Source organism: Bombus affinis, chromosome 13 (assembly GCF_024516045.1).
Source record: "Bombus affinis isolate iyBomAffi1 chromosome 13, iyBomAffi1.2, whole genome shotgun sequence".
NCBI lineage: Eukaryota > Metazoa > Arthropoda > Insecta > Hymenoptera > Apidae > Bombus > Bombus affinis.
This window is the reverse complement of record NC_066356.1, coordinates 6857699-6869082: the sequence shown is the minus strand read 5'-3', so window position 1 is coordinate 6869082 and position 11384 is coordinate 6857699. Positions and strand designations below refer to the sequence as shown.

The window sequence follows — 11384 nt, the reverse complement described above, 5'->3', positions numbered from 1 at the left end:
CACCATTTAGGGTAATTTAATATATAACTATCCATTGTTTTATATCTTGAGTGAAACCATGATATTACGAAGCATTTAGTATCATAACATAATGTACTTAATCGCATATATTTATTTGTAAAGTCGTAATTTATATGCCGTTATCACTAAACTTTTTTTACAGAAATTTCCTCCTTTTTTTTACTTTGTAAATACGTGAAAAATATACGAAAGTTCCAATCGATAATTTCCATTTTCTCTATCTTTTTACCAAAGAAAGCGGAACGTTGGCGTTCTTCGAGAATTCTTACCAGTCGGCTGCGTCGACCAGAAAACGCGTTTCATATGTTTCCCCTTCTCACGTAGCACAAATATTGACTTGGGACGCGAGTCTACTCGGGATTATATCCTGTCTGGTTACGGGGATGCCTCGCGATCTATGCTACTTGCTCAAAGAGATTGAATTCAAAGATCGCGATAACACCAGCGCCAGACATCCCGGAAAAGCCGGCTTCAAATGGAATTTCAATACAATCTCGCGATTTCCCTCAATGATATTTCCAGGAATTCGCGTATCTTTCCTCAAATAAATTTCCTATTTGCAGATAACATATCGTTTAAAAAATACGCACGTAACACGTTAAAGCTTTTACATCGAAATAAACGATCTGTCGTTTTTAAACCTTTCTATTTGTTCGAAATGATATTACCTATGGATAAAATCATTTTTTACGACGAGTCGCTAAATGATTCTCAGATCAGAACACGAGGGGCTAATTCTCGTCACGGATGACAAACAAGACGTTGCTTAAAGGGCTTGAGAGAAAAAAAAGAGATGTTGGACGAAGGAAGATAGGCACTCTGGTCATTTCAAAGTTAGATGGTCAATTATCAAAAAATGTGGCCCTCGGGGCAAAGGGTTCGTTGTTGGCTCGATACTATCGCAAATGTGCTGTAACGGGTTAAGAGCGGTTCTCATTCTAAGCAAGAATCTAAACGGCTGACACTCGCGGCATAAACATTACTATTCTTCGCCGATTTTCTTCTTTTGCTTTTTTCTCAACGGACACACACAACAGCCAACGCATTCTTGTACAAAGTACTATAAATACTTTTATTACACTACACTGAATGCCATGGTTCGATACAATTGAGCTTCCTCCTATAACATACGATATAAGAATATAAAAAATGTCTGCTGCTCTCGCGCCTCTGCAATTCATTATTAAAGAAAGAGAAAAAAAAAGAACCAGTAAAAATCCTTGCGCGATTATACGTAGAAAAAGGCATGTGCATCCCATCGAGAGGGGTATACATAGGTATATTGTCCAGTCTTTCGTAAAAATTCGCTCGTGACCGATTGCTTTACGAGACTGCAAATTCATTATTCTATTGTTTCCATTGTTAACATAATTTTTACGTATCTCATAAGACAACCAGTCATGATGGCTTATTCCTTTGTTGTAAAAAACGGCACACATCGACGATACGATAGAAAAAGTATCTGTTAAAACTTATAAAAATATATTATACAAGTTAAACGTAGCAACAGGAAGCGATCGTCGGTGCTTGGCTCGTGAAAGGAGAAGAAGCGCCAGCGATCACTTCCCTGGACTTAATCTAGATCTCTGAGCGTACCACCGAACTCAGTCGCAGGCGTTTGCAAAACTTTCCTTAAACTATCCTAAATTTAAGTCCACCTTTCCAAAGAAAGTCTCGGGAAACCTAATCTAATACTTCTAACAACTGTAACAAAAGTGGAACGGTTTTTGCAGGATACGCGTGGCTTCGAGCAAGGACGACTCCATCCGAACATCCCTCGTTCTTTTTCTCTCACACACGCATTCTTGATCATTCTTTCTCTCTCAGTCCTTTGAAAATTTCGTCATCGTCCTACGAAACGACGGCCCTTGCTCTTGTTTCATCGCGATGTCGCGACTAACTTAAGTTAACAAGTTCACGGGCCGTTAACACGTGAGTACACAGATTCTTAGCGTCGCGACGCGAGATTAAGGTAACAAGGGATGATAGTAGACGGGCTTGCGACTCTTCTCCATCACGTAGAACGCCTTCGGTTTCCCATTTCCGGGGAAGTTCTTGTGGATGCTCGTGGAGCCGGACTTGCCGGTGATTGGCGCGTAGTACGACATGGCTGCCTTCTTCCGGTGTTTCTTCACCTTTGCCGTGTTCCTCGAGCCGTGAAGTTCGTTCGTCAGGTGAATCCTGTGCACGCCTGAATCATCCAGCCTGTAGGTCTTGTTGCTCAAGTTGGTGCTGCTTTTCTTCGTTGATTCGTTTTTCTTCGTCGATTCGTTTTTCTTCTCTTCGTGATCGGGATAGTTGAGCCTCTTATCATTGTATCTTACGTGCTTCGATGGACTGTCACTACTTTGACGAACGTTAATCTTATCGTTGTTGTTATCAAAATATTTCTTATTCTCTTGATGAGGAAGATCCTGACTGATCTTCGAACTGCCCCGAGTCTCTACAAAATTCTTCGAGTTCTGATACTTCTTGGTGACGTCCATCTTCTTCTTAGCCTGCTCCAGCTTTAGCTGAGAGTACAGTCTCTTCTTCTCGCCGATCTTCTTCACGACAGGAAGATTCCAGTGATAGATCTTCGCTGGTTTCCCGTTTCCTTGAAATCCTACGGGGAAATTCGGTCCAGTCTTGGTTATCTTGTCGTCTTTCGTCGTTTTGTGCGGTTTCGTAATCGTGTAGTACGGCGGACTGGCAGGAAGCTTCACGATATAGACGTGGCTGTCTCTATGTCCGTGTCGACGGCTGTAAGGTTGGTGGATCCGTGTCTGGGAGCCGAGTCCAGGCGGCTCGGGACCAGCCAGACGTTTCTTATGGTGTCCATCGGGGATCTGAAGCGGCGCGAGACCGAGCCGATTCAAGATCGCCGCGTTGCTCGTGTGAACCGTCTCGAAGTTGGACACCGCTTGCTCGGATGCGATTACAACGATGGTGCCCGAAAGGAGCAGCAGCGCGCAGCTCAGCAATCTGAAACGAAAAGAATAGTCAATCACAATTTCAAATGAACCGCTGTAAATATTCATATCGTTGCGTAAAAACCTGACTTCGAGAGGATTTAAAAGATTATAGCGTAATTGGAAAAGTACGTGGTGGACCATCTTGTGGTTGTCGACAAAAACGTAATAAAATAAATGAAAAGAGTCTCGTGATTTATGCTGTCCTTACGCTGTAATTACGCGTTTATTAAATCTCGATTCTGTGGACCAGAACGGCAGACACCGCTATGAGCATTCCTTTTACGAGACTTTCGAACTAACTTCTTTGCATTTATGGGCGATATATTTGCGATATTTTTCATATTTCACGTGTTCGTTTTCTAATGTTTGTGATTGGATGTTTCATGTATAAGGATGATGAAAACCAAATTGATTTTAGAAGTATGATATGCTGTTACGGGCATTTGATAACCACATGCTGGAACGTCAATGTCGGCAGTATACTGTAGCAAAAATTAAGACGAGAGCCAACAGTTTCCAGAACTTTGCATAGATGGATTATCTCAATAGATAATTAGACCAAAATACTTCATTTTATATAGTAACGTTATAAATAAAAGAACATCACTGAGTTGGTTTGCTAACCCCTGTTGTCCTATTACTACAAAATGGACTATACATAATTCAATAAAATAATATAAAACAACAAATATTGTACATCTATTATTTCCTTATGAAACAAAAGAAACTTTTGGGACAACCTAATATATTACAGAATCTTATATCTATTCCTTCCCTATGATATAAAATCTACAATTACATTTCTTTTACTTTGAAGTGCTATAAATATAAAACTTCCAAATGTTCATTTCGAGTAAAAAGTACAAACTAAGTTTAGTTGAATTAGATATAAGAACTTTTCCCATTTACATACTCGCCATTGTGCATCTTAATGTAAGTACACGCGAGATATCTCATCCACGCTTGGCGAGATACGCCTTCCATAAATGTAAAGGGGCTAAAAGCCTGGCGGACGGAAGACAGAGCAGAGCGGTGGCTGGAGTTCCGGTACGCGGTACGGTTGCATGGAAGACGCTTGGAGAATATCAAAGACTAGCGGATCTCGCGACGTATCTCCGACCCGTGTCAGCTTAAAAGACAATCCATCACTAGCTAGCAAGTCGCGCGATCTAAAAAGAGGAAAAAGCGGCTTGGCAGCCATGACCTCGTCTATCAGTTGAAACGTTTTCTCTCTCGAGAAAAAGCTAGAAAGAACGAAACTAGTCCCCTAAGCTAGCCACCTGGCAGATCGTAAATTAAACTCGCTGTGTAACGTCCGAGGAAAAAAGGAGCAAAAGAAGAATTTCATTGACCGTAAAAGTGACGACTCTGGCAACGAGACGACTTGAAATTTTACGAGCAGAGAGGCGTCCGGACAAAAACGACGACGTGCGTGGATGTTCCGCGGCAGAGCTCGCGTACCAACACACGATGCTTCTTAAACCATCGAGACACCGTGGCCTGGCTGCCTGTCGCGTACGGCGGCTACGCCAACGATAAATCACCTTTTCCTCTTAATTACTCGCTTCACACGGGGGAAGACCTCGCTAATTATTCACCAGCCGTTCCTCTTCTTTTTCTAAACCGATGCTTCGCGCGTAGCATCGAGAAACGTGCCTTCCATTTCACTAATAGTATCGCCGTGTTTTGTGTTCATCTCTGCCTGTTAATTTCTATCTAGTTTCGACGAAAAAGGTAGCCATTCAAACGCTTGTAAATATATTCCTACGTCGAGATATATCGGTCGAGATATTTTTACCGATTTTAAGTTGCGCGTTTGACGCCAGTGCAATTTTCCTGTTATTATTTCAAGCGTATCCAGCGACACCGCTCATGCATTATTCAGTAAATCCCGACGTCTCCCTAACGAATCACTGACCGATTCTTCAACAAACTATCTGAAATGATGGATAAGGGAGCAAAAACAAAGGTAGTTTTCGCTCGACCAAGTTGACAGAAGCCAAAACGAGTTAATAAATATTCCTTTCTTTGACTTTTCATGGATTCGGAAGGAGGAAAGCACGAGGAACGCCTGTCACGCGAAATTAATATGCTAGCCAGGCATTTCCCTCGCTGTAAAATTATTCTCTCGACTGTGCACGTTCTTTTTAAGACGCTCGTGCACGTGAGCCAAGTGTCACGCGCGCGAATCAGAGACGTAAGAGAGGAAATCGTGAGATCTGAGACAAGCAGGCGAAATAGGCGTCGACAGTAAGAAATATGTATCGCTTGACGAGCGCCCTACGCTTATCGAACTATAACACAGATTCCTAAACTGAGGGTCGCGTTAAGTAGTTTGCATATCCGTTAGAAGCTTTTTACTCACCAAGAATTGTCAGATGAACAATTCCAAGTCGATAGAGATAAAAATCACGCGAGAATTACTACTTACGTCTATCACAAATTTTTAACTCTCACGATGACTAGACAACACGTTGTGTAGATAACTCAATATATTAATGACACGATTGAAACACGAAGAATTACAAATGTGTTATATTTTTGGCCAGTTTCTCTCGGCTCACGGATCTATGCCAAATTAAATTTAAATTCCATATTAATCAACTCTCGACAGAAATTAGAGTTCGTGCAATCTCCGACTGGGTGGCGGAAAATTACCGCTTTCAGAAGTGGATCTTAATTCGTAGGAGTTTGAGAAATCCTGATCTAGAGACAAGCCCGAAGACGTTCCGAGTCGACAGACTCGTTAACTGATTTTCATTAGGACGAATATATCTGTCTTGGGTGATCTACAAGTTTGCGTTCGTAACAAAGCTCCATTCACACGATTCCCTCGAATCTCGAGCCTCTCGTCACATTTATTAGCTCTATCTGCGTCGATCTTCAGTATAATAAAAACACGCAGGACGTACTCTGGCTGGAGCGGACGGGCTGTTTCCTCAATGAAACTCATTGTTCGAGAAAAATAAGTGAGGTCGCCTGCGAGAGTGATAAGGGGCCATCGTCCCGACAGTGAGCAGAAGATTTAGCAAATGCAATAGGGGAATTGGAGCGAGCTTACGCGTCCTTCAAGTTGATGCGATTTTACAATGGCGATGCTGTGAGATTTGATGAATTTATATTCCCTAAAGAGCATCGATATAGATATAATCCCTGTTGATTGAATTCTGCCACTTGTAGAAATTTAATTCTTCTTACTATAATATTATAATTGCTAACTATGATCATACACACATATTCAAACTATAATTTCTAATCACAATCGTACAGACGCATGAAGAAGATTGAAAAATATCAGAAATTTTGAGTGATCCTACTTTAGGATCTTCTTACATCAATGACGTGAATCGCGTCCAATTCGCATCATTTATAATTATTATTATGGTTATTAAAACCATAAACCATCGAGTATTATATATATTCCCAATAACACAACTGCACTCTGCTGTGTATTGAATCATCGCAAATATTAATTTATCAAGTCATACATACAACATTACCATTGTAAAATCGATCTGCGCTCAGCTTAACTATTAATAGCGACATATATAAATCACCTTGCCACAAAAGGACGGCCTAAAAGACAACATCCTCTCATCGATAAGTAAGTAACAATAACGAAAGGTCTGATGATGCCCAACAGGGCGATCATCATTATTCTTCTCGAATCGTACTCGCAGCATAGTCTGGCAAAAAGTTTTCAGTCGCGATTACGATTCCGCTTAGCAGCAGGAAGATGACCGAGCGAGTGTGTGCCGATCGGTAGTCCATTACCTCTGGACGTATTCGTCGAAAGCGCACGATTGGCAGGTTAGAAGAACGCGGAAGAGCAAGCGTCGAGGATCGACAGCGGTGAAGAGAGCACGACCCGAACGGGTGAGGCGAGGCAAAGATGAAAAAGAACTGGCAAGAGGATAGAAAAGAAGAAGAAGAAGAGGAGGAGGAGGAGGAGGGGAAGGAGGAGAACCGGAGGTGGAAGAAGACAGGTCGAGGGAGAAGGTGGAGAGGCGGCGTGCAGTCGGCGGAGTAGCACGTGCGTGTGCATACGAGTGTATATTGTACATGCGTGAGAAAGACCGACGATTCAACACGCATCAACAGCAACGACTGGGGGAAACGGAAAAAGAGACACGGGGCAACGTCGTCGTACCGATGGAATGAAAAATGAAAAGGAGCAACAACACTGACGTGTTGCGGTGAACCGAGATTAATCTTCATGATCATCAGCCGGATCGGCTTTTGCGGGTTATTCACTTTGGCTTCTCGACCTGACCCTATCAGCCGAGATGGGATATCGAACAGCGCTTTGTATCACCGAGATTCCCATCTGTAATACGTTACACAATTGTTCCATGGTTTTCGAGACTACGAAGATTCATGTTTACTCAGATTTCAAGAAAGATAGAGATTTATTAAGGAATAGATAAGATAATCTACGAGTTTACGCTTTATCTAAGTTCTCCAATTTGATTACACAAAGATTACGAAAATTCTAAAATGTAGGTCTTCGGATTTCCAAGGATGCTCGTATCGTCAAAATTCTCATTGGTAACGTGTTACACGGGCATTTGGTACGTTTCAAGAGAATTCAATAACTCTAAAACGTAGATAAAATAATCTACAAAGTTTCATACCGCCAACATCCCCATCTGTAACACGTTACAAAAGCACTCGAAACGATTCGAGACCAAACAAACAGCCCAAAATCTTTAAAACGTATTCAGATTTAATAATAAATTGACTAAATTATTTATGACGCTTCCTAGTGCCAAAAAAAACCCATTTGTAACACATTACACGACCATTTAACCCGTTTTGGACAGCAAAAATTCCGAAGATTGTGGAATATAGATATTCAGATTTGGAGAACCATACCGGTCTATTAATAAACCGATGAAGCAATCTACGACGCTTTCGTTCTAGCGAACCGTAACGTTTCCATCAGAGAAGATGAAAGCACGAGTCATTAGCCGACACCCGACCAAGTGCACCATGCTAACGTCGACTCTCTCTTTCGGTGTACTTGTTAGGCGCTCTTGTAATTTACCACATAATTACCGGCCTATCGACCCGTTTCATCGACTACCTAACTGTCCTGTGTCTTCCTTCTCACAGACACCAATTATTCGCTTTTGTACATCGAACGTAAAATTTAACACGAGATCCTTCCACATAAGTGTTAGACTTGGTTGATTGATTCAATAACGCGACCGTGGTCTACACCAAGTAACTTTCTCGCGATATAAGCCTGACTGGATCACCTCTTTTTCTAAGAGCTACTTTTCAAGAACAAATTGCTTACGATCACGTGAAAGCTCAAACGAGAGAATAACACGGCAGTTGGCCGATTCGTTTGACCGCGAGGCGGAATGCGTTTGCGCTCGGGCGCGAGAGGGTAAGAAGAGGAAGAGGAACGAGTAGGCAGGTACGACGAGACGTCGGTGGTTGCCGCGGGATTGTAATGGCCCGGCAAGCCTGTAATTTCTGTCTTGGTCGAGTTAACATTCGACTGCGAGAAAAGCCAACTCGCCACCCGTACACGTCCCGCGTTTCCTTCATCTCGCCTTGAATGACTCGCTCGAGTCGATGCAACGCATCCACTCGAGCCATTCTTGATACGCGTCGCGAGTCCTAACTTATCAAGATATGAAAGCCACGCTGATCAAGTATGGAGAAAGATAGTAGCTTTCAGAAAATGTATTATAGCACATTTTCGTCTTGTTCTTATAGCTACTTAAGCATCCTCAAATAATTGTGAATACATGCTTTGTATTTTGATTTAGTGCAAATACTATTTCCAAGAATTACAAAAAGATAATGAATTAATAATTATGTATTTACTTTCACTTAATGTTCTGACGAATAAACCTACTGGTAAAATTGCTGATAATTATACAGGAAAGCGAGAAGAATCGAATATATATAGCAGTGAACTAATTATAGAAGTACTAAAACTGATCAAGGCAGTACTTGCGGCGAATGTGAACGAGTAAAAAGGATTTAATTTTATTACACATAATTGATCAAATTGCCGAAGCAGATCATATCGGATATACATCTTCTAAATGGGAGGTTAGATCGAAATGAATAGATTTAAAGGTATGTAATAATTTCCTAATGATCTTTCAGCTTTACTTCATTATCAAGAGATTTATCATAGTGTGTATCAAGAGTGTAACTTCCTGCTGTATCCATCGAGACGTTTCGTCCAACCGACTATAAAACGGTAACGAGTTATCCCTGAACAAGCAACGAGGTCCCTTGTCATTCATTCACTGTCAACCTCACTGTGAACCGAGTTTAATCTCGTGATTTCAGGCTACACGGATGGACTAATTACTCAGCCACAGTCTACAGGGAGAAACGCTCCGGGGTACGATTTCGAGAACTTCGATTTTACGGTAGCAAACTATGTGAAACGAGAACGATTCGTCCCAGGAAACGACGACTTTTTGCTCCATTGGATATTTCAGATTCCTGGAGAGTTTAGCAAGAGAGATTCCCAGCCGCCTCTCCGTTCCAGAAATACCGAGTTCGTGAAAAGGACGTTCCTTTTCTTGGACTCGGACTATACTGACAGGGCTTAACTCAGGAGGAAGCGTAAAGCCGAAGATTCACTGGGAAGCTAAGCTGAACCTATGACTAAGTTTACAAATATTCCCTTCAATACGTACAGTCGAGGACAAAAGTGAGTGGACAGGTAATGGAAGTAGTATAAATGGAGTTCAATCAAACTAATCCTAGTGTCATCTATGTAAGTTTTATCCATTATACGCATATGCGATGAACGAAATTTCATTGATATCCACTATCTGTCTACTTATTTTTGTCCCCAACTGTATTATGAAACTATTGAACCAAATACTTTTAACGTATAGCGTAGCTTAATTTTTGCTGTAAATAAGATGTATTTAATGAAACTTCGTTGATATCTATTTTATCTACTTACCCACCTATTTTCGCTCTCGACTGCTAACATACGTATATGTATCGAAGAAATATTTTTGAACTTAGCATAGCATAGATCATCCGCTTAGCTTTCTGGTGGATCTCCGGCTTAACTCGCAGATTTCTCGAAACCTTACCGCGTGTAATTATCAAGCTGTGAAATTAATGCGTTCGACCAGCTGTATACTTGCAGGTCGAGTAAAAACTTCGAGTATAATTCGCAAGATTCCATGGCGATGCGTGAAACAGACTATAAACCACGATGATGTTCGTCATCGACACGAGAACGCGGTTTCACGCTCGTCGGCGGCGCGTACCGTAGCCGTGTTAATCCCGTGGTTGAGAGAGAATCATTCGGTGGTCCCGACAGAGTATTAATCCGTGGCACGACGGAGAAACAAAAGCGTGTAAGAGTGATAAAGATAGAGAGAGAGAGGACAAAGGAGTTTGTTCACCTTGGTGATCTTCGGTGCAGAGAGGCTGACCATAGTCGACTACAAAGACTCCGACTCGTGTCCACGAGGCTCGTATCGAGTGTGCACCCTCGTCGTGGAGTTCGTGCGAACGGCACACGTGCTCGCGCGTGAGGCTCAAGCGCACATGATCAATCAGATATAGCCACACGCGTATCGTAGAAAGCGATGCTTCTACACTGCTGTTCATAAATATGTGATACTTTGCTCGATTAACAATGCAGTAGAACTCCGTTCGCATAAATTATTTAAGCCAAATTTTAGCGAATATCCGATCTCTTGTTAGTTTAATCCACTTATTTGAACGTGGACTCCTACTATACAAACGAGAAATCATATGTAGGAGAAAAAATCAATAGACTCCTATTATACGACCCCCAAATAATCAATTCTTGTGGAAGCAACAGATGTATATCACATGAAATTTTAATTATTTACTTTAAACTTTATCAACGATATATGAAAATTAAATATATTCGACTTGTTGAAGTGTCCAAATGTTTGAAACATTATTTTTACAACCATAGCTCTAATAATTTAAAAAAAACTTTTATGTTTATAAAAGACAAAAATGTATCATAATGTTTAATGTTTACAAATGTCGATTCTTCTACCGCATATCGACATAATATCCTATATGTCAGCCCTAATAAAGTTTTTCTATTTGTTTCTGTAATTAAATTAGATTACGTCAAAAACAAAATGAAACAAATGTCCCTATACTTTTCAGCGGTCGTAGTACGCACGCACAATCGAAGAAAAGGAGAAAAGCGATGGAACGAAGAACAGGGTGCGATAAAATCCTCGAAAACGGAGATTAGGATGATTCGAGGTGTACTGCATGGGGCAAGATCCAAGATATATATCGCGATAATGCGAGTTACGTGTTATCGCGTGGAATTCCGCGTGCTGGCTGCAATTTCGATAGGAGATACGCAGGATTTCCAAACAAATACTAAATCATCCGTACGCACGTGACGAGATTAAG

The 11384-nt window shown here is 41.3% G+C and overlaps 1 protein-coding gene across 1 annotated transcript in view; it reads right to left on the bottom strand.

Annotated features, from left to right (window-relative positions):
* Positions 1-92: 92 nt before the first annotated feature.
* LOC126923373 (uncharacterized) overlaps positions 93-11384 on the bottom strand; it is a 34289-nt gene continuing 22997 nt past the window's right edge. Inside the window, exon 2 of the mRNA XM_050736764.1 lies at positions 93-2985. Coding sequence (XP_050592721.1) covers positions 1989-2985 — 997 coding nt within the window. The 3' untranslated portion in view covers positions 93-1988. The remainder of the gene's footprint in view (positions 2986-11384) is intronic.